Raw genomic sequence first — 24,749 nt, forward strand, 5'->3', positions numbered from 1 at the left:
GAGAGAGAGAGAGACAGCGTGAGCAGGGGAGGGTCAGAGAGAGAGGGAGTCACAGACTGAAACAGGCTCCAGGCTCCAAGCCGGCAGTCAGCACAGAGCCCGACGCGGGGCTCGAACCCACAAACCGCGAGATCATGACCTAAGCGAAAGTCGGACGCTTAACCGACTAAGCCACCCAGGCGCCCCTCTTGAGTTAATTTCTAAGTGTAATGTGGTATGAGTTTAAAAAAAAAAATAACACTTTAATTCTCAGTATGTCTAATGTTTTAAATTACAGTGTACTAAATAAATATTTTACTTTTTTCATTTGTTTGCATTTATAAATGACAGAGTTTTTCATATTTTTTATTTTTTTTAATGTTTTATTTATTTCTGAGAGAGAGAGAGACAGCGTGAGCAGGGAGGGTCAGAGAGGGAGGGAGATACAGAATCTGAAACAGGCTCCAGGCTCTGAGCTGGCACGCCAGGCTTGAACCCACGAACTGTGAGATCATGACCTGAACTGAAGTTGGACGCTTAACCGACTGAGCCACCCAGGCGCCCCAGAGTTTTTCATATTTTGACAAAAAACCTCAAAGGCTGTAAAACAATTGTGATTTCCCCCATTGAGTATTAAAATTGCTTTGTGTGGTTCCAGCTCACAGTCATTTCTATGGTCCCACACTGCTTGCTATGCAAGGCAAGGATAGCCTCTTCTCTCTCTCTCTCTTTCCCTTTCTGTATATTTACATCTGTATAAAAAAATACAAAAAAATTAGGGACAAAATCCAACAACCCAAAAGAAAAACAGGCAGAGTTTATAAACAGTGTTCATAATGATATGTCTACACAGTGGAATATTATGCAGCTGAATAAAAGAGAGCTCTGTGTGTACTGATGAAAGATACCCTAGATACATGGCGTGAAAAAAGCAGAGGCAGAGCAATGTATCTATTGTATGTATGTTTGATCTCTTTTGTATAAGAAAGAAAAATGAGAATGTATATTCAGGTTTGTTTTTGTATAAATTAGCACAATAATAAGTCAGTAAAAGTGATTATCTGTTATGCTTATTAAACATTGTTCTGATTTTTAGCAATATAATGAATATGTTATCTGTAAAATTTAAAAAAAAATAAGTACATTAAACAACAAGTGGAATTCAATAAAAATGCACTATGAAGACTGATATGGACATTCTCCTAGAAAGCAAATCAGTACTTTGAAATTATTGTTTTGGGACATATTTATTTTAGAGGAGTTATATCAACAGTATCACAGTTTTATTTCTACTAAACCTATCTGAAAATGAGTTAATGTATACATTTTTTTTCATTTCAGTATTAACAGTACCAGCAACCGACATTGCGGAAGAAACTGTTATAAGTGAAGAACCACCAGCTAAGAGACAATGTATCGAAATAATTGAAAACCGGGTGGAATCTGCAGAAATAGAAGTAAGGAGTCTTTTACCCGGTGTGTTTTGCTGCAGTCATCCAAAATAAACTCTATTTGCTTTTCTTTATTTTTAAGTTTTTTTCGCCTTTTATATTTATTACTGTCAGTTTTGTTTTGATACAGAATGAAAGTACATAGTATTATTTTGTCTAAATATTTGCTAATACATATAGCAAACCCTCAATAAATAAATATTGAATGAATGAATGAATGAGTGAAGAATTTGTTTATAACAAAGTCTGTCATTGTGATAACATTGGAATGTCTTTGGTTCTTGTACTTCATCCTTTATTTTCTATTAAATTTACATACATCATTCTCACAAGTCACTAAAGGAAATGTCACTGTATATTGATGAAAGATATTCTTTTCTTTCAAAAATGAAATGCAAATGCCTGTTTGGGTTGGAGGATCCTTTTAAAGAAGGTTGATATTTGTTGACTGTGTTGTTTTTAAAAAGCCAAAAATAACTGCTTATTTCACTGTTAAGTTCTTTAAAAAGGAATTTAAATTAAGCTAGCTGTTGATAGGATTCATCCTTTTTCTTCCTACCAGACTAGTTTGAGAGTGTAACCAAATCATAGATAACTCACAGGTTTTTTTCTTGCATGACTATAAATAAAACTATGTCCCCTAAATTTGATATTAACTCACATAAAGTGTAAGTAAAGTTATTCTAGAATAATTTTGAAAGATCAACTGCAATGTAAAGAACATTGGACTTGAAATTAAATGAGCTAGATTTGAATTCTACCTCTTGCCCCTATTAGCTTTGAGGCACATCTTTCTTTCTTACCTTTCTGAGCTTACGTTTTATTTTCACTCAAATCGGAGTTTTGGATCATAGTATCTGTATTTTGGATGTTTTGTCAGAATTGAAGAAGTCAGTGTATTCAGTATGTTCATATTTGTAATATGTGATACGTGTAAACAGTAAATGTTGCTGAATATCTTAAATAGTGTTGGTGAATAGGAATTCTGAAGGGCCGAATTTATTCCATAGAAAAGAAGATTATTTTATTTTTGAAGGGTGCACTCAGGATTTTATTTATTTTTAATATTACTGTTTTAAAATTGTTTATTTTATTATATAAATTTTTTTTGGTAATTTTTTTTGAGAGAGAGAGGGAGACAGTGTGAGCGGGAGAGGGGCAGAGAGAAGGGGACACATAGTATCTGAAGCAGGTTCCAGGCTCTGAGCTGTCAGCACAGAGCCCAACACACAGGGCTGGAACTCACAGACTGTGAGATCATGACCTGAGCCGAAGTCAGACACTCAACCAACTAAGCCACCCAGGTGCCCCAAAAATGTTTGTTTTGAGAGACAGAGAGAGAGAGACAGAAAAAATTGGGGAGGGACAGAAAGAGAAGGAGAAAGAGAATCCCAAGCAGGCTCTGAGCTGTCAGAGTAGAGCCTGACGCTGGGCTCAATTTCACAAACTGTGAAATTGTGACCTGAGCCAAAATCAAGAGTTGGATGCTCAACCAACTAAGCCACCCAAGCGTTCCTCAGTATTTTATTATTACTATTTTTTTTTATTTATTTCTATGAGAGAGAGAGAGAGAGAGAGAGACAGCGTGAGCAGAGGAGGGTCAGAGAGAGAGGGAGTCACAGACTGAAACAGGCTCCAGACTCTGAGCTGGCAGTCAGCACTGAGCCCGATGCGGGGCTCGAACCCACGAACCGCGAGATCATGACCTAAGCGAAAGTCGGACGCTTAACTGACTAAGCCACCCAGGCGCCCCATTATTACTATTTTTTAAAAGTAGTCTCCATGTCCAATGTGGTGCTTGAACTCACAACCCTTAGATCAGAGGTAGCATACTCTACCAACTGAGCCAGCCAGCTGCTCCAAAAAGAGGATTTTTTAAAAAAGTCATTAAAAGGCAACATGATTCTGACTAAGGGCAACTAGAATATATCTTTGCTCCAGTGCATTTAAGTGTAATGCTGATACATCTATAGCCACAATCACAAAGAATGTATTATTGAGTTAAAAAGAATCTTATTCATATTTTAACCAGAATGTTTTGTAAAAGTACGACTTTAATTATTGAGGGTAAGTTGTTTTGTTTCTTCAGAGCTTAAAATGATATTCAGTACTTGGAAGTTCTTATAAACAGTTTATTCCATTGAACAATATTAGTATACTTTTTATTTTGTAATCTTTTAAATATGTTTTTCTGATGTTGACTATAATTTCTGGCACATAAGGTGAAAAATTTTGTCATGTACTTTGCTTTAACTAATAAAACGTTTTTAAATTCTTTGAATTTTTATTGAACATAAACTTACTGAAATCAAGAAATTATGTATTTAAAACAGTGAATGTGTAGCCTGTGCCTTTATTCACCTAATAACCCGTGAGAGTTGCTATTTTCTTCAAGGTTCAGCCTGATTTCCCTATTACGGTCTTTCAGAGACCAGGGAGAATAATTTCAAGTAACAGGAAAGTATGAATTGAGGTATTGAAATTACTTAGAACCAAGAAGATAGAACTTCAGGGAGATGGAGTTTTAGCTTGTTATAAAGAAGTGTTTTTGTTGTTGTTGTTCTGTTTTGTTTTTAGTTATTAGAGCTTTCTGGTCATGAAAACCTCATTCTCCATCACCAGAAATGTTAATGCCAACATTGCATGATCTCTTTAGAGCTATTACCGAGAGACCTTAAGCATACAGTCAGTGTTGGTGGTAGAGGTGAGGATATAGAATGAAGAGTGGCCTCCATTGTTTTCATCAAACCAGGGAGTCATTTCCTTATACTACACGGAGTGGTTATTTTGAACTTATTTTCTTAGACAACCAATGGAGTTGTCTTGGACTTGACTTTTATACTCTAAGTGACAGCTCAGCCATTAACTGAAAAAGTTTCTCACAAGCAGTGGTTCTCAACTGGGGCATTTTTGACCCCAGAGGACATTTGGCCATGTCTGGAGACATTTGGGGTTATCACAACCAGGCTGTGCCACTGGTATATAGTGGGTAGAGGCTAGACATGCTGCTAAACACCCTACAATGCACAGGACAGCCTCCACAGTAAAGAATCATCTGGTCCAGAAATATCCATGCTGAGATTGAGGAACTCTGCTCTAAAGGAATTAAAAATCAGGGGCGCCTGAGTGGCTCAGCTGGTTAAGCATCCAACTTCAGCTCAGGTCATGATCTCATAATTAGTGAGTTCAAGCCCCATATTAGGCTCTGTGCTGTCAGCATGGAGCCTGCTTTGGATTCTCTGTCTCTCTCTCTTTGCCCCTCCTTAGCTTGTGTGTGTGTGCACGTGTGTTCTCTCTCTCTCAAAAAAAAATTTAAAAAAATTAACTCATTATACAGAATCTTACATATTTGGGTTTTCTCTGTGTGTGTCCACAACTACCAGAGTGACTGTTTAGAAGTCAAGTGCTAAGAATTTAGTTTCCCAACTAATGTTGGAGAGGTTTATTAATAATCTCTACAAAATTAGTTTAAATTGTAGAAAATGTATTGTAAATGTTGAAGCTTTTATATCTGCCTTATAGCAACGTAGGCAGTGAAATAGGTTTGTTTTTTGAAGGGGAGGTATGATTAAGACACTAATTGCAATAATGTATATCATATCACTCCCTCGAGAGTACTGCACTAAACGTATTTTTGAGAGAGGTATGCTGTTTATGGATGTCTTCCATAAATAAACATTATGCTATTCCGAATTGAAATTAAAACTATTCTTTTGTAATGTGGGAGGGAGAAAATATAATTAGTGCATTAGGAATAACAGATTCTTCTCTTATTTAGTTGTGTGAATTCAAGAAAATACCTTTTCATTGCTATGGAGTTTAGAGATGAATATGTTTATTAGCAAGTTTTGTTTATTTTTAATGAAATATTGTGTCTTCTAACCAGTGATAGATTGGGATCCTTAGTGATCTTTTAAAATTTGATTTCTATAAACCTTACACAGTGTTTTATTTGATGCAGCTTTTTTTTTCCAGTCTGGTTTCCTTTGATTGATATTATTTTGATCTACCAAAGTTTAAGATTTCATATAGTCCTCTTTCTTTTTGGTAAGTTTTTTCTCTAGGGCTGGGGTAGGCAAAGTTTTTTTCTGCAAAGGGCCCGATAGTGAATATTTTTGGTTTTATGGGCTGTACAGTCTGTGCTTCACCACTTACCTTTGCCATCATAGAGGGAAAGCAGCCACAGACATTTTGGAAATGAATAGGTGTTTCAGTAAAACTTTATAAGAACAGACTCATATGTGGCTCATGGCGCTTGGAAAATCAGTGTTTATACACAAAGACACAGGCAGCTCACACACCCTGCCCAGTTTCTCTCTTTTTAAACAAATATTTAATGGTTAAGAATATGGGTATATTTTATCATTTTCTGATTGTGTTATTTTGATCAATTGTTTAACCTTGGATGGCTTGATTTCCCTATCAGTAACAAGGGGGAAGATAATAGCACCTAAATTATCAGATGGTTATAAAGTTTCAGTGAGAATACACATAAAAGACTAGGACAATGATGAGCATGTGATAAATGCTCAGTAAATGTTAGCTGCTATTAAAATTATCTTCTAAAATTTATATAGAAGTACAGTAGAAGAGAAATGAGTAGAATGATTTTTTTTTGCTTTATAATAGCTAAGATAAAATAAATTTGAATATTGGAAAATTAAAAATAATAAAATGGTTATGAGGTCATTGCTACCAGCTGAAGCAGAATTCAAGAATTTTGTTTGAAAATAAAGCAAACTCAAGTCTTCATTTGCCCTATTACTCTGTTGCGCAGGTTTGGAGTTGTAGTGTAAGAGAAGTATCTTCTCTATTGCAACCAAATTGTGACTATTATCAGAATTTACTTTTTTGAATTCTTCCATGTTAGACTGTTAAAGGAAAGATACTTAGTATTACACATTAGTAGACTAAGGTATATTTACACAGGTCAGAGTCCTTTTTATTGTGCTTTTATTGCAAAAGTTCAAAGCCATAGGCTTGACTTTCTATTTAAATATAAATCTCAAATGTCAGTCTGTTGTACTGTTTATATGTGAAACAACCACATTACTGATTATATTAAGGAAGTGTCTTGAATATAATTTATGTTCAGTAAACCTTTAACAAATAAATTTGGAAACAAAGGATCTCTTTGAGTAAAGTTAAAAAGTGATATTTTCCACTTTTTAGAGATTTTTACTTGCTTTGAAAAGTGAGATGGCAAAAAGATTCCCCAAATACCTATATTCCTGAGAACTGAAAAAGGGAAACACTTAAAAAAAAAAAAACTTTAATAATGTTAACTGCTTTCAGTCTTGAGGATTTAAGTATATTCAAAGAGTAGTGCTAATGACCTTTATCTTTCAGACTTGACACATATAGTTTACACATGCACTGTAAATGAATCTTTTTTTTTTTTTGGCCTACTAGACAGAAGAGAGCTATCTTTTCATTTATATTAAGATACATTTTACTAATTGAATAAAAACAAGCTGTATTTCCTGTTAGACTACCTCAGTTTGCTTTCATCTTCTGAAGTAATTGTGAATCCCTTGCTGTTTTTAAATGTTAATGAATGGCAAGTTTTAGGAGATACTGTAGAGAATCTGTTCCAGTATTTCCTACCAAATTCAAAACTTTGGTTACCAAAGGGTTTTATTTCTTAACACATGTAAAAAACTTTTTAAAAATTTTTTAATGTTTATTTTTGAGAGAGAGAAACAGAGCATGAGCAGGGGAGGGGCAGAGAGAGACAGAGACACAGAACCTAAAGCAGGCTCCAAGCTCTGAGCTGTCAGCACAGAACCCGACGTGGGGCTCAAACTCATGAGTCGTGAGATCATGACCTGAGCTGAAGTTGGACACTTAACCGACTGAGCCACCCAGGCACCCTAACACATGTAAAATTTTATTTTATTTTATTTTTTTAATGTTTACTTATTTTTTTGAGAGAGAGAGAGACAGAGTGTGAGCGGGGGAGGGTCAGAGAGAGAGGGAGACACAGAATCCGAAGTAGGCTCCAGGCTCTGAGCTGTCAGCACAGAGCCCGACTTGGGGCTCAAACTCATGAACTGTGAGATCATGACCTGAGCCAAAGTCGGCCGCTTAACCGACTGAGCCACCAGGCGCCCCAACACATGTAAAATTTTAAAACACTTATGCACGGCCATGAGTGCTTCTGGAGGTGGGGGTCTAGTTCCTGGAGAAGCAGCACCCCTCTCCCTCCTTTTCCATTGGCATGCTCAAAGTTCTCCATAGTTCACTGCCAAGGTAATGTTGTTGATTACTTACCTGAGGCTCGACTCTTGGGCGTCCTTTCTTACTTGTTCCTACTCTGCCATCTTGCCTGGAGGAAGGGTCAGAAGGGGGTAAGAAAAGTGTAGCAGGGTAGGGCGTGGGCATTTCTTAAATGGAGATGAAGGGTGCATGCATTTCTTATACGTTTTGTGTAAATGGAAGACTACTTGTATAATCAATCATTACCACCTTTGGTGGACCCAGGAGAAAAAAATATATGTTGGACTTTACTTCATTCCCAGTACAAAGAAGGGAATGGGATCAAAGGAGGAAGGAGTATTAAATATGCTCCTCCTTGGAGACCATGTGTGATCTAGTGAAGGGGAAGGAATCTTTTAGTGTTCATAATGGACAGGAGTAAAGGAGGCAGTAGAAGAGACCTTCATACTGTCCTCTTCCCCAGTAGATGGCTGACCCTTACCTCTGGTTCCCTCTGGTCAAGTGTCTTGTCCAGTGTGAACCTGGTGTTTCTTATGATTAATAATAGTCCTACCCTGGGCCTTCATCCCTCTGAGAGGTCCTAGCCTCTGTAATGAGTCTGTGCTTGGGCCTGTGAAGGTTGAGCTTTTGTCCTAGAGGCATGGGAAAGGGGTCTTTGAAATGCTTTCCCTTAGGCAACTGAATAGGGGCAGGGTGAGGAGAAAAAAGAATATCATTTTCATTGGGCTAGATTTGTGTTTAGCATTAAGAATTTAATGCATATATTTTATATTTGGACAATTGAATGAAGCACAGTAGAGAAGTTAGTATTTTATTGGTTTGTAGAAATGGCATAATTTAGGAAACACTAATCTAGACCAGCACTCCTTCATTTTAGAGATGAGGAACCTTGCTTGTTATCATAGAGGAAGATAGTTTCAAAAGCAGTAATATTAGAGTCTCGTAAACCCAACTGTGTTACTAGGGTAAGGCTATGTCATCTCCAAACAGCATTTTCCTCATCTGTAAAATGGGGATAATCTCTATCCTCTTAGAGGCTTGTTGTTGGAAATATGTGGTCACATAATGGGTGCTCAGTAAGTATTAACTGTTACAGTTTATTATACCTTTACATAAAAACATCACAAGAGGTGTGAAGAGGTATATTTCTGTCTTAAAGTCTTCATTAGTTTTTGTAGTATGAATAAAAGTATAGGTACCACTGACTGGGTTCATTATGTTAATCTTATTTTTAATCGGAGTAATTTCTTGGGGTCAGAAACTAATCTGTATCAGAAGGTGGAGCACAAAGTTAGGGGCTTTAATTATTAACGAATTGGCTGAAAAGGCAAGATGTCTAGGAAATGTCAGTACGTGGTGACTACATCTAGCTACTACAGATTTTTCTGTTTGAAGGATGCATGCTTGTGTGTGTGCATAATGTGTTTGTGCAAAAATTGAAAAAACAAACACTTTTTTTTTAATTAGGAGAGAGAAGCTCTTCAGAAACAGCTGGATGAAGCAAATCGAGAAGCACAAAAATACCGACAGCAGCTTCTAAAGAAAGAACAGGAAGCAGAGGCCTACAGACAAAAATTAGAAGCTATGACTCGCCTTCAGACTAATAAAGAAGCTGTTTAATTGAAATGAACATGTTGTTTGGATTTACTTTTGGTTAAGAAAGAACCCAGTCTTGAACTGTACGCAAAAGGTGCAGTCGCAGGAAAGCAGGAGAGCAGAAGAGACTATGGATTGATGACTGGACTTAAGCCATGAGCTTTGAATTCTTGTAACATAAAACTTTACTTTAGAAGTTGTGAAATGTATTTAAAACTGAATTCTGTAAATAGTTTTTGTTTTTTTACAGTTCCAAATGAGTTATAAAGATTGTTGAAGAGATCCAAAAACACAATAAGCCACTGTTTTTGTGAATTCTTTTTGATTTTAGTATGAACCTTAATTTCTCAGAAACAGAACAGTTTTAAGGGTGATCGTTGTTGATTAGACCAAATGTTATGTAATAATTATGTGGTGGACTGATGCTGGAATTACTCCTGTAGGTATAAACTTCTATGTGAAGAGAAGATTTCTCTCAGGAAATCTTTGTACAGCTTTAAGTTGTCTCAGATTCTCTGAAAACATTTTTTAGAAAGCAAATTTTTATATTTGTTCAATTTCAGCTATACCCAAGTAGATTTACATGTATATGAAGCAAATATTTTTTAAACTTTCTGTTTGTACATATTCTGCATGTTTTATAATTTCAAAACGCATCACTTGCATAAGTATTTTTCCCACAAAGATGATGAAAGTTACTAGAAGAAAAAAGTCCTTTTATTTAGTAGGTCATTGAAAGTAAGTAAGCTTGCAGCTGGTTTTATTGGAATGACAATGTTCTTAGAAGGAGCAGCTTACAAGAAAACTTGAATTTGCAAACTGCAAAATCTATGCTTTTTTGAAAATTTCATAGTGGGGACGTGAAACTGTATTCTGTGCCTTCCATCATGATTTCCACATGAAAGCACTTTAAGGCACTGGATTTTAAGATAACGTTTTTGGAATACTCAGAGCATATGGGTTTCTGAAATATTTCATGGACTCATTTCTCCCCAGGAAATTATTCTTACGGAAAAAAAAAATTGCTTTTGTATGTAGAACAAGAACTTTTTGTACTACAGTGATGCTATAGATATGTCTAACATAACTTTTACTTTTCCCTGTGAAAGCTGTATGTCTGTGCTGTGACTTGCTCTCATCACAATATTGTTGAATTCCACAATGTATGGACGTTAAACTCTGACATACTGTTCATTCTTTTTTTGTAAAACATAACTTCAAGCTCTTTTTTCTTGCCTTATTTTTAATGTTTTATTGCTTTATGAAAATGTTTAACCCTAAGACCCTCCTAGATTACCTATCTGTATAAAGAAGCAATTACCCTTAAAACTGTACTCTGGCCTACTTTTCTATTTTACAATTAAATATCTTTTCCACATATGTTCAGTGTAGACTGATATTTTAACCCCACACTAAAAATTTTGTTGTGTATCTTATAGCTGTATTCCACCAGAATGAAAATATTCTATATTCTTCACACCGTGCTTGTAAATCCTCGAGGTAATTTCTTGGGAATTTGTTAGTTCTCTCACTGGAGTTATTACAGTTGTTAAGATAATAAAAGGATCTGTGAACTATCAGCCTGGCCTGATAGTTGCTATTTGGAAACTTAAAAGGTTTAAGAACTCTAAATAGAAGAGAAAAAAAAAACCTTTTGAGTTTTCCACTCAATTTGACATATATTTTAAGTGATCTAAAACTATAGGTTTTACAAATGCTAGGCCGTATTTTTAGTAGCATGAAACTACTTTTTCTATTTTTTTTTTTCTTTATTACTTTAATGCCTTTATGGGTTTGTTAGGCAGGGTGCCTTTGACATATGCAGTATTCAAGTGGAGAAGAATCACTGTATTCACCCCAGAGTGCAAACTACTCTGAGACTTTGCTTCCAGACCAGATTGGCCCCAAAGAGCCTTGAGACAGTGTTGGAAATAAACTCCTGAAAGCTAATTGAATATGTTTTTTGACTTCTAGTCTCCTGTTTACTAGAAACTTTCCCTGGGACAAGAAGAGATTTTGATTTATAATAACATTTGACACAGATGGGAGAAAACAATTGGCACTTAAAAGGAGTAAGCCTATGATAGCATCAGGTCAATACTCAGATGTCTTTGAGAGAAGTTCATTTTTTTCAGTGTTCTGTTGACCTTGTTTAATTCCTCAGTCATCTGTACCTGATTCAGTGTGCTGTGAAATTAATAGTTAGACAAGAATTTATAACAAATTTAAAAAAAATTTTTTTTCTTTTTAGCTTCTGTTTTCAAGTGGGCTGAAAAAGCTTTGCATTCTCATTCTTGGTGTTTTGAGCAGAGGATGAAAGGAACTGACAGAAGAAAATAATATGAAAGTTTTCAGAAATCCATACTTCATGTGTTTCCACTGCGTGATAATGGATTTGTAGTTAAAGGTCATTTGGTTTCCATATCAATATGTGAACAAATACCTTTTAGAGTAACCTTACTCAAAGGTTCTGTGAGAGAATCAAGTTCTAAAGTCCTTAGTATTAGGGCTTACTGAATCTTCGTGAATTAGAATAGTACTGGTTATGTACTGTCTAGACGCTGAGCTCATTTGAGGTCTTGATTTTTTAATTACTTGGTTCAGATTTAATACTTCCCTGTGTTCAGTCACTGGAACTCGAGGATTACAAATTCTAGTCTAGGTCTGTGATGCTTTAAGAAAAACTCCTCTGGCAAGTAGTATCTGCAGGGACTGTGCTTCTCAACTAATTTTCATTTATTGTTACTTATTTTATTTCTATCCTAATCACTTCCATAAGGGCTTGTGATATCATTTGCTTTTATTGGCTTTAGGAAAAATGTTCTTACATCAATCTTTCATGACATGAATTGCAGAGTAGTACTCTGTTCTTTTTCTCTGATGCTGGATGCTCTATTTCTTTGTGGTGCCGGAGGGCTGAGAGTTGGGGAGTTTTCCTCTGTGGCATTCAAAAGAACAAAGTTAAATGGAGTAAGGAATGAATGTGAAATCCCCATTTTTGTTTATGACAAAAAGATTTGCATATAAATATTTTTATCCAAGGCATACTGCTAATGAAAACCTATGCCAGTATATTTTTCTTCAACATGATTATTTATGATGTTAATTATTGAACATTAGAAGAAACCCTTGCCTATAACAGGAATTGGTGAGTTGATAGATCTATTCATGGATGCTTTGTGTTAATACGACAGACTTTTTTCTGTTTGACTCTATACGTAGCATCTTCGTGATAAAATCTATAAAGTTTTCTTTGTGCTTAAAAACCTGGAAGACCTTGAGGTCTGACTCAAAATATACCAAGAAGAAAAACCTTTTCAGATAAAATCACAAAACAATTGAAGGAACCTTTGTGGATGAGCTCCATATGAAACCCATATGGATGGGTTCCCAAGGTATTAGCACTCAAGCTTATATAGCAAATAGAAAAAAAAACCTTTTCTATTCACCTAGCTTCTATTGAATAAATAACTCCTCCATCATGTCAGATCAACTTAGGAATGAACTAACTAATAGATTTGTTATTTCATTAAGTGATATTTACTGTACTTGGACTTCATTATAGATAGCTAGTCTGTTGTAGTTTTGAATGATGTTTGTTATTTGCTTTCTCCGTGTTAGGTGAGAACATCTCAGTGCACATGGATTCAGTTTGACGTAAGCTCCCTGAATTCATTCTTAGATTACTCTGTGGAACCCATGGTGGAAAATGCAGTATTATCACTGGAAATATGTTTCTGGTTCCAAATCAAAATTATGATATCCATACTTTTGTGATCTGTTAAAACGATTTTCCAAATGTAGAGATATACGGATAGGTGGTCTTAATAGTTTTTGATCATTTTGATACCCTGAGCACCTTTAAAAATATTTCGGTTTGACAGTGATCAAATATTGAATGAATACAGTTGGGGCATAGTTCATTGAGGACTCTTCACTTTTAGATAAATACTATAACTTCCAAAAAAACTATGATTTGCTTCCTGGAAAAATTTTGACGTCTCTGCGATTCTGTCCACTATGCTTTATTAATTGCTTACATAGTTTTTTCATTTGAATAGCTTAGATCTCATGTGCACAGTTGATATGTGATATTTTTTCCAGATTACTTAAATATCTTCATTTTTTTCTGTAAGAAAATAATCTTATATATTTTTTGTGTGTCAGGTAAAAGTAAATCATTTATTTTTGTATTACCATTTTTTCATAATTCAGATTTGCCATTAAGAGAGCTTAGGGGTACCTGGCTGGCTCAGTTGGTTAAGTGCCTGACTCTTGCTTTTTGGCTCAGGTCATGATCTCACAGCTCAAGAGATTGAGCCCCATGTCGGCCTCTGCGCTGTCCATGTAGATCCTGCTTGAGATCTCCCTCTCTCTCTGCCCCTCTCTTGCTTGTGTGCACTCTCTTTTCTCTCTTTCTCAAAATAAATAAACATTTCAAAAAAAGCTCATACTTAGTGAACCTAGTCTCTTTCTTAAAAAAAAAAATTGTTGGTTTGCCAAAGTACTTACTGACTCTACTTACAAACATTTCTGCTCAGTATCATAGAGCCTCGACATCAAACACTGAAGCATATTGTTAAGTGTGCTTACTACCTTTGTTAGGTACAATACAATACTCATTAGTTCTGTTATTGGTTTAATGAAACCTAAATAAAACATGTAGAAGGGCACAGAACAACAATAGAGCAAACATTCATATACCTACTACCCAAGTTTAATAAATCTTAAGTTTATCTTGTTTGCTGCAAATCTTTTTAGAGGCAGAATGTTCTAGATGTAGTTGAAGTCTGTTTCCCTTCCTCATCCCATTCTCCAACTTGCACCAAAAGGCAGCTACTAACATGAGATTGAGATGTTCCAGTCTATCCACATTTTCTTGCTTTTTACTACACACTGATTTTTGTAAATACATGGTAGACTTTTGTGTGGTTTTAAAACTTTAGTAAAGCTGTCATTCTATACATGTCATTCTGCATTTTGATTTTTTTCAGTTCATCAGAATTTTATTTCATTTTATTTTTTAAAGTTTATTTTTGAGAGAGACAGAGTATGAGCGGGGAGGAGCAGAGAGAGAGGGAGAGAGAGAATCCCAAGTAGGGTCTGCGCTGTCAGCACATAGCCTGATGCACGGCTCGAACTCACAAAACCGTGAGATCATGACCTGAGCTGAAACCAAGAGCCAGATGCTTAACTGACTGAGCCACCCAGGGCACTCCAATTCATCAGAATTTTAGGCATTTAATCATATTGACACTTGAATACTTTTTAGTTTGACTGTTAAATTAAGTAAAAATACACCATAATGGACTCATTCTCTGTTCTATGTATAGATATGCCACTTCCAACTTTTTTGCTATTACAAATAGTACTCTGTGTACTATGCATATACATGTGCTAAGTTTCCCCAGGAATTGGAATTATTAGGTCTAGGGTGGTCAATTTTATCGATATTGTCACATTCCTTTTTAAAGTGGCTATGAATAGTGAAAAGTGATGAGAATTCTCATTTTCCTGCATTTTACCAACACATGATACTGTCACACTTTAATATTTTTACCAGCCCTCATTGGTATAAAATTGTTCTCATTATTTGCAGTTTCCTATTATGAGTGAGGCTGAACATTTTTACCCTGTTGTTTCTTGTTCATTAGTATTTAGTCTTCTGTGAATCACCAGGTCATGGCTGAGTTTTTCAAAGTGCTTTGTTGAAGCTTAATATTTTTCTGTAAACTGATCTTTTGTTGGTTGTATGAGTTGCAAATATCTTCTCCCAGTGTCTGATTTTTTTTAAAGTTTATTTATTTATCTAGAGAGAGAGGGGGGAAGAGAAAATCCCAAGCAGACTCTGCACTGTCAGAACAGAGCCTGAGGCAGGACTGAAACCATGAGATTATGACCTGACCCAAAATCAAGGATGGATGCTTAATTGACTGTGCCCCCTAGGAGCCCTCCAGTGTCTGACTTTTAAAAAAATTTGTTTATATTGTCTCAATTAGTACATATTTACTGGATGTCTACTATATGCATTCTCAGTGCTACTAGGCTAAGGGAGATTCTCAAGTTTCATATGAGTCTAACACTCAAGTGTATAATTAAATGTGGGATGAGATTTTAATTTATAATTTGATCCTTTTCATTTTAGTTGAACACAACTTCCTTTTTATAATGTATCCAATAAGGGACAAATTTAATGTTTACTTGTATCATTTTTAAGAGATGTAATATATTACCTAAGTTTTTTCAATTCTTGCTCTAGCCTTTGGTATTTTATATCATTTATTTTTTTATATTTGGATATTTTATAGTTGTCTGTTTCAAATTATATTTGAAAGGACAATGAATGTTTGGATTATTGCACACCATGTTTAATAAAGTTTTTGGGAGCATTTATTTTAGCCTCCAAAAATTAGAATTTCACTAGCTTCCTGCTCCTTGAGGTCTGGTGTCTTAAGAATTGCAGATAACAACACTGAGAGAGATGTCTTGGTGTGATGGAAAGAACATGAGTGTTGGATCAGATAGTGCTGGGTTCGAATTTTGGCTCCTTCAGTTACAATCGTGTGTAATTTTAGCCAAACGTTTTAATTTCCTTGAGACTCAGTTTCTCAAGGATGAGCTAAAAAATGGCTTTCATAGGTTGTTTTGAAGACTGAATCAAATAGTGTGTGTAAAAGCTACAAGGCATAATAGTCAGTATTTAGTAAGCATTTGTTACTTATATTTTGAGGAAAAATGTAGAAGGGGTAGAGCTCTATTGAAAGCATGTAAATGGCAGTCACTCTAGCCCTACCCTTGCCCTTCAGACAAGTAGGTATGATTTTCTGCTGTCCTAGGCAGTATTTTTCTATCCATTCTATTCTTATGCTCTTCTCCCAAGTGAGCTCTTAAGCCTGGTTACTCCTGGTACCGCTGGCTTCTCCCTCAAGGAAGATGGACTTGCTTTTCCTCCCCACCACATAGCCTCTTGTAGACTGACCCTAGCTCACATCCGTGTCACAACTATTAGGAAGGAAGGAAGGAAGGATCATAAGGAAGAGAAAATAGAAGCACCTGGGTGGTTCAGTCAGTTAAGCATCTGACATTGGCTCAGGTCATGATCTCGCGGTTTGTGAGTTCAAGACCCGCTTTGGGCTCTGTGCTGTTAGGAACCTGGAGCCTGCTTTGGGTTCTGTGTCTCCCTCTTTCTATGCTCCCCCCTACTTGTGCTCTGTCTTTCTCTCTCTCAAAAATAAATAAAACATTAAAAAAATAAGGAAGAGAAAATACAGTTATGGTCCTGTACCATATTTATTGAAAAAAAATCCACATAAAGTGGACCCGTGTAGTTCAAACTCGTGTTGTTCAAAGGTCAACAGTATAAGATGAGTGTGTTCTGGGGCTCTAGTGTACAGCACGGTTATTGCAGTTAACATACTGGATTGCATACTTGGAAGCTGCTATGAGAGGAGAGCGTTCATGTTCTGATAAAACACAAAACTGTAGCAGTGTGAGGTGAAGGATGGGTTTATTAGCCTTGCTGTGGTAATCATTTCACAATATGTACATGTATCAAATCATCACATTGTATACCTTAAGCTTACACAATGTTCTATGTCAGTTATATTTATAAAGCTGGGGAAAAAAGAGGTGGTAGGAATGGAAATAATGATACACATGAGATAGTTGACTCTATTTCTTACCAAAACCAATAACAGTGCTAATAATTACACAGGACTTGCCTTGTGCCAGGCACTATTCTGAGCCCTTTCCAGGTATCAGTTATGTCTAATATGACTTCCCCTTATTCAGGCCTCCAAACATGCAATCCAGGAAATTGCTGTATGCAAGAATTGCTCTCATATCTTTTTCCACAACATCACACTCAAACCAAACCTTTGCTTTTTCTCCATCGTCATTTTGAAAGATACGTACAAAAATCAAACTACAAGAATGTTCACTGCTGCATGACTTATAGCAATAAAATACTTGGAACCACCTAAATGCTCAATATAGGGATTGGCTAAATAAATCATGGCTATTAAAAATGATGTTGCTGAGGAATATCATTGATAGCAAAAGATATTCAATATATATGTAGTTAAGTAAACAGTTTAGGTTTATAATACATGATACATTTGGTATATCCAGGCTGGTATGCTAACTTATGGGTATGAAACAGTAATCTCTTTTTTTTTTCTTTTTCAAAACCATGTAATACACATGGATAGTTTGACACCAGGTTAAAAAAGATTCCCAAATTTCCGGAAGCAATGTCCCTGCCCACCTCAACAATATGCTTCTCTCTGAGTTTTCTGACTTTGTGATAACCATTTCCTTGCTTTTTCTGTTTATTTTTAGCACATGTATGTTACCTCTAAGCAGTAGTTGTATCTCTTTCTGAACTTTATTTAAATGGAACCATTCTTTGGTTATTTGCTTACTTGACTCAACATCATGTTGGGGATTTATCCATGTTGTTGCTTATGGCTCTGGCCCAATGTCATTGCTGTGTGGTATTGCTCACTGTGTAATACCCACAATGTGTCCATTCTAAGATTTTAAGTTATTTCTAGCATTTAGCTATTACAAACAATGTTGCTCTGAAGATTCCTGTGCCTATTAACTGCACATGCACATTTTAATGCCCACATTCAAATGGTTTACATCCCTATCCTTAATCACACACCCTAACCTCCCTCTGCCCCTCCCAAATCCAGTCTTCACCTGACTGTCTTCGCCCCACCTCCTGCAACTACACAAGTGATTCTGGAAAAGAGTATGCTCTAGTTTCATATTCCGTAAATCTGTACTGGCTCTCACTTACCTCGTGCTGGCTCCAAAGTCCTGGCCCCAGTTAACCTGCAGTCTGCTGCTTTAGATGGCATCCTGGGGCCAGGTTTTTCTTCTCGTAGGCTGTTCTCTCTTGCTCTCCATGGCCCTTCGCCATTTCCCACCACACAGCTAAAACCCTGGAGGCTTGGGGTTTCGGAAGAAAAGTATGATGTAGGGAGAGAGGGAGAGAGATCAGGGTGGGGTGGGGGTGGCGTGGGGTGGTAGAGTAGCAGGGAGGGAGATGGAAAGAGAAACGGAGAGACAGAGACACACACACAGATTCTCATTGCTATCAGATGTGGCCACTGTTGTATCTAAACTTACCAGGGAGTCTCATGGCTGTGCCTTAACCTTCTAGCCCCAGCCACTCTTGACCTGCCACCCTGTGCCAGGGACGGATCCATCTCCCCACGTTGGGAGCATGTCCCTTGAGCACACATTCGAATGTGAACACATTCAAAGCAAATCGGCTATGTCTACGCATCTGGAGGTCTAAATCCAGACACAGGGAGGATATAATTTTTCTGAGACAATCGACTGACTTTTTTTTATTGGAGGCTGACTTTTTTGCGATGTCTCCCACTTTTACTCAGGAAACACTCAAATTCATTTCTGAAGGTCTTTATTGTTTTTTTGTGAAGCTAAATGGCACATTTGAGTAATCATGTAACAAAAAATTGAGCTGTGGGAAGCTAATTGGACCTCCACCTTCTAGGAATAACAGTTCTTGCCCTTGCCCCTTCCCTTCTTCCCATTCTCTACTCTTCCCCCCAACCAGGATTTTAAAATTTTCCATTCAACTGCTATTTATTAGGCACCTACTTTGTGCAAGTCCTCAGGTGCTAGAGTGGTGAACAAAGCCATAAGGTCTTCACTTTCACAGAATGTATAGCCCCGAAGATGTGGACAGAGCCATTAAAGAAATCTTCAATTGCAGATTATACTAACTGGTGTAAAGGGAGAGAAAAAAGAGGGAAAAAAGGATGACACAGCAGGAGATGGTGATGTAAAATTTAGATGGAGGAAGTCAAGGAAAAAACCGAGGAGAGATTTTTAAGTTGAATTTTGAGTTGTGCTTTTAGACAACAGAGTCTTTGAAGTTGGAAATAAATTGACATATTTGAGATGGTGAAAGCATATCCCTGAGACTGTGGCAAAGTGAGCAGGGGGTGTGTGTGTGGAGGCGGGAAGGATGGAGAGGGAAGGGACAGAGGGGAGCCGGGGTCAGTCTGTGCAAGCCCTCGAAAGCCTTTTTAAGAAAGTTAGATTTCATTACAATTACAATATTAAAAATTATTTGATTCAATTTTGTTTTATATTTTAAAATATTTATTTTTGAGAGAGAGAGGGAGATTGAGGGTAAATGGGGGAGGGAAGAAAGAGAGCGGGGACAGAGGATCTGAAAGGGTCTCTGCATTGACAGCAGAGAGCCTGATGCGGGGCTCAAATTCAGGAACTGTGAGATCATGACCTGAGCTGAAGTCAACGCTTAACAGACTTAATCACCCGGGAGCCCCATGATTCAATTCTAATAGATAGTAAATGCTCATTGAATAAATAAGAAAATTTAATATAAATAAGAAAATACATAAGTACAGTGAAAAATAAGGTTGTAAAAGGCATCTGTGAAAAGTCCTTCTCCTACCTCCAGGCTCCATGTGCTCAATTCCTATTCCAGGCAACTACCATTATTAGTGGCTTACTAATAATTCCAGTAGGTTTTCTGGGAGCATAACAAATACATGTTGCATTCTCATTTTCTCTCTGTTTCTTTACACAAAACGGACACACTGTTTGGCATCTTAGCGTTTTCCTTAATGCTCCTTGGAGCTGTACAAAAGTGAAGTTCAACTGAATAAAGTTTAAAGATCTTTCTGGCTTTTTTCAACAATTCATGAGTCGGGCAGCATCCCTTCTGGTAGAGAGATAGGAGCTCTGAGGAGCTCTACCAAATGAAACTTTAATAGGCAGAAAGCAGTGCAATAAAGATGTTATACTGGCCAAAAGTGGATTGGTTGTGGCAAGGTCATCTTCCTTTAAGGGGATGGCAGGGGTCAGCCACATAGATTACCTCACTAGTGCTAAGTGAACACTAAGCCATTCCACACTGACTGGTTTAAGATCCCATTCCTCAGAGGCTGAAACTGTAATTAAATTTGGTATTAAGTCTCATTTTGTGATGTGCAGCTTAGCATAACGGACTCTAGCTTGGGTCAGCTGTCTCTTTTTTAACAGAATGTGCTCATTCTTTTGTGCGGTTGTGTTGTGTACATGTGGCATGATTTATTTAGTCTCCTAGCCACAGATATTTGGGTTGTTTCTAGTCTTTTGTTATTGCAAACCATGCCGCAGAGAAGAACCTGGTATACTTGTCCAGTAACACAAGCCCTAACATATCCAGAAGTGGAATAGCTGTGTCAAAAGGCAGGTACATTTGCAGGTCAGGTATATACTTCCAGAATGCCATGCCAATGCATTTGCTTGAGAAGGCTTACTTCTCTACAGCCTCACATACAGTGTATAATCAAACCATTTTTGCTATTCTGTTAAGTAAAAAAATGATAGCTTAGTGTAGATTTAAGTTGATTTTCTCAGTTATGGGTTTTATATTTCCCTTTCTGTTCATTTCTCTGACTATTCTTTGTCCAAGTTTTTATTAGGGTGATAGTCTTTTGCTTCATGCCCTTGTACTGTGTGTTGTAAATTTTTTTCCTCGGTTTATCATTATCTTTTTACTTTCCTTCTGTGTGTGTGTGTGTGTGCATGCGTGTGTGTGTGTGCACACATGTGTTCATGTGGTTAAATTCATGATTTCTGGGTTTTGAGCCATATATTCTTCACTTTGAGGTCGATGAGCAAAGCTCCTAAATTTTCTCCGTGGAGTTTCCATCTTTATTTTTTTAACAGTTTTATTAAAGAAGTATAATTGATATATGAAAAATTGCACCATAATTAATGCCTATAATTTGATGAGTTGGACATATGCATACGTCTGTGAAACTATTATCTTAGTTATGGTGATGGTTTCATGTAATGTGTGCTTTTATTTTTAAATTTTAAAAATTTTGTTTTAAAAATATTATCTGAGTGTGAAGAATCCAATTTACTTTTTTCCAGATGGCTATCCTCGTTCTGGCATTATTTGTTAAATAGTTCATCTTTTCCCCTCTGATCTGAGATGCCCTTTTTATTATATGCAAAGTTTCTGTATGTATTTGGATTTGTTTTTATTTTTTAATTGGAATTTTAGTTAGTTAACATATTGTGCAATATTGGTTTCAGGAGTAGAATTCAGTGATTCATCACTTACTTTCAACACCCAGTGCTCACAACAAGTGCTCTCCTTAGTACCCATTACTCATCTAGCCCATCTCCCACCCACCTCCCTCTGTCAACCCTCATTCTGTTCTCTATCATTAAGAGTTTCTTGTGGTTTGTTTTCCTCTCTCCTCTTCCTTCCACCTTTCCATATGTTCATCTGTTTTATTTCTTAAATTCCACATATGAATGAAATCATATGATTTTTGCCTTTCTCTGATTAACTTATTTCACTTAGCATAATGCATTTTAGCTCCATCCATGTTGTTGCAAATGGCAAGATTTCATTCTTTTTTGAGCTTTCTCCATATTTTGGCTATTGTTGATAATACTGCTATAAACATTAGGGTGCATGTACACCTTCAATTCTGTATTTTTGTATCTTTGGGTAAATACCTACTAGTGCAATTGCTGGGTCATATGGTAATTCTTTTTTTTTAACTTTTTGAGGAACCTCCATACTGTTCTCCAGAGTGGCGGCACCAGTTTGCATTCCCACCAGCAGTGCAAGAGGGTTACCTTTTCTCTGCATCCTTGCCAACAACTGTTGTTTCCTGAGTTGTTAATTTTAGCCATTTTGACAGGTGTGAAGTGGTATCTCATGTGGTTTTGATTTGTGTATCACAGTAGAACAGATCAATGAAACTAAGAGCTAGTGTTTTTTGTAAGAATTGACCAAACTGATAAACCCTTAGCCAGACTTACCAAAAAGAAAAGAGAAAGGACTCACTAGGTAAAATCACTAGTGAAAGAAGAGAGATCACAACCAACACCACAAAATACAAACAATTATCAGAGAAATCTATGAAAAGTTATATGTCAAAAAATGGGAAATCTGGAAGAAATAGACAAATTCCTAGACACTCACAAACTACCAAAATTGAAACAGGAAGACATAGAAATTTGAACAGACCCATAGCCAGCAAAAATGTTGATTCCGTAATCAAAAATCTCCCAACAAACAAGAGTCCTAGACCTGATGGCTTTCCAGGGGAATTCTACTTTACTTTAAAAAGAAGGGAAAAAAAAGATAGATATAACAGAAGTTGGTGAGGGTGTGGAGAAGTTGGAACCCTCGTATATTGCTGGTGGGGATGTAAAAATGATGTAACCATTTTTTTGAAAGCAGATAGTTCTTCAAAAAGCTAAACATAACATTCCTTTATGAATCAACAATTCTGTTAGGTATACACTTAAGTGTTGCTTCTGCTCCATTATCTCTCTTCTATTCTTCTGCAACTCCAGTTATGCTATGTTAAACTTGTTTACCTTATCTCATATATATAATATATGTAGTATTTATTTGTGTTTTATATTATATGTTAGGTAAGTCATATACTTTACATATATATGTTTTATGTATATATAATATGCTTTTCTTTATTTTCCATCTTCTTGTCTCTCTGAGTTTTGCTTTGAAATATTTTCTGACCTATCTTCGAGTTCTGTCTTCAGATGTATCTACTATGATAATAAACCTGGTTATTAATTTCTTAATATTTTTTAGTATTTTTAGTATTTTTTAGTTGGAAAATTTTCATTTGGTTCTTTTTTTATACTTTTCAATTTCTTACCAAATCTTTTAATCCTGACTATTATGTCCTTGATCATAATAAAGTTTATTTTTAATTGCCACTGAACAATATAAAAGACCTGTATAAATGGAAAGACATATCACATTCAACATCCAACATGGAGCTTGCACTCACCACCCTGAGATCAAGAGTCGCATGCTCTACTGACTGAGCCAGCCAGGTGTCCCATCTGTCTTTTTGAGTATAGCCATTTTAGTGGGTGCACATTTTTCAGTAGCAATTAAAAAAAACTTTTTATTTCAAAATAATTATAAATCTGGAGGAAGTTGCACAAGTAGTACAGTCCATGAATCATTCTGTTACCAGAATGGTAACAGCTTACACAACTTTAGTAAAATGTCGAAACTAAGAACTGACATCAGTACCATACTATTAATTAGGCCTAATCTAGATTTCACCAGTTTTAAGATGCTATGCTGTTATGGACTACACGTTTGTGTCCCCCAGCCAAATTCATTATGTTGAAATCCAACACCCAAAGTGATACAATTAGGAAAGAATTGGATTTAGGTAAGTACTTTAGGGTGGAGCCTTCATAATGGGATTAGTGTCTCGTAAAAAAAGGAAGTGACTAGTGCTCTTTCTCCCTTGCTGTGAGGATACAGCAAGAGTGCAGCCATCTGCAAACCAGGGAGAAGATTCTCATCAGACACGGAGTCTGCTAACATCATGCAAAGGGATTTGTCAAGAAGGCAGTTGGATAAAAGATTTTGGAGCTCAGAAACTGGAAGGGCCTCATGGTAAAAATTTGACACTGGGCTTTATACCTGTATGGATGTCACATAGGTAACATTTAAACCATAGAAATGAATAAGGTCACCTAGGGAGAAAGATGAGAGCCGGGCAATACCCTGAAGCATGCCAACGTTCACAGCCTGATTGGAGGGGACAGACTGCAGAGAGGTAGGAGAGAGAGAGCAAGAGAGGCCATTTCCTGGAAGCCCAGGGAAACTGTATGCCTCAAGGACAAGGAAGTAGTTATCTGTCCAATACCATGGAGAGGACAAGCAAGATGAAGACAGGAAACAAAAAAAACAAGTCTATTCTATTTGGCATTTTAAAAAAATGTTTACTCATTTTTTTTTTTTGAGAGAGAGAGAGGGTCAGGGAGGGACAGAGAGAGAGGGAGGCACAGAATCCGGCTCGAACTCACAGAATCGTGAAATCATGATCTGAGCCCACTTAACTGACAGATGCCCCTACTTGGCAATTTGAAAGCATTTCATCACGTTTTAATCTTTCTCACCTCTCCACAGAAATCTTTTTTTTTTTTAATGTTTTATTTATTTCTGAAAGAGAGAGAGACAGCGTGAGCAGGGGAGGGTCAGAGAGAGAGCGAGACACAGAATCTGAGGCAGGCTCCAGGCTCCGAGCTGGCTGTCAGCACAGAGCCTGACATGGGGCTCAAACCCACGAACCGTGAGATCATAACCTGAACTGAAGTCGGACTCTTAACCGACTGAGCCACTCAGGCGCCCCTCTCCACAGAGATCTTTAATAAATGGCAAAAGACTTATGCTATCTGAAGAGAAAAACCAGAGCGCGCATTTGATCGTTTTCCCTCAGAAATAAGCTCGGAGAGAAGCGCTGCCCTCCGCGCGGTAGAGGCGGCCTGCCCTTTGACCCCCACACGTGCACACACGCGCACCCTGTCAAGTGCTAAAGGCGAAGCGGTCGGGGTGATGTTTCCATTTCTTTTCTTTTCGCCTCTCTGTGTTTCCTCGTCTCTCTACAACAGCGAGTGTTCTGTGGTAATTTAAAAAACCCGTCGTGTGAG

General features: G+C 36.8%; 1 protein-coding gene across 5 annotated transcripts in view; it reads left to right on the forward strand.

Moving 5' to 3' along the window:
* GABPB1 (GA binding protein transcription factor subunit beta 1) overlaps positions 1-10,625 on the forward strand; it is a 65,468-nt gene extending 54,843 nt beyond the window's left edge. For 4 of the 5 annotated variants that reach the window (XM_039237110.1, XM_039237112.1, XM_039237111.1 and 1 more), the window contains 2 exons: positions 1,321-1,436; positions 9,117-10,625. In XM_039237110.1, coding sequence (XP_039093041.1) covers positions 1,321-1,436; positions 9,117-9,269 — 269 coding nt within the window. In that variant the 3' untranslated portion in view covers positions 9,270-10,625. Of the gene's footprint in view, positions 1-1,320; positions 1,456-9,116 lie in introns of all 5 variants that reach the window. The other variant, XM_039237114.1, reaches the window with a different exon arrangement.
* The last annotated feature ends 14,124 nt before the right edge of the window (positions 10,626-24,749 follow it).

Source organism: Hyaena hyaena, unplaced genomic scaffold, assembly GCF_003009895.1.
Source record: "Hyaena hyaena isolate Hyena2069 unplaced genomic scaffold, ASM300989v1 scaffold_120, whole genome shotgun sequence".
In the NCBI taxonomy this organism is placed as follows: Eukaryota; Metazoa; Chordata; class Mammalia; order Carnivora; family Hyaenidae; genus Hyaena; species Hyaena hyaena.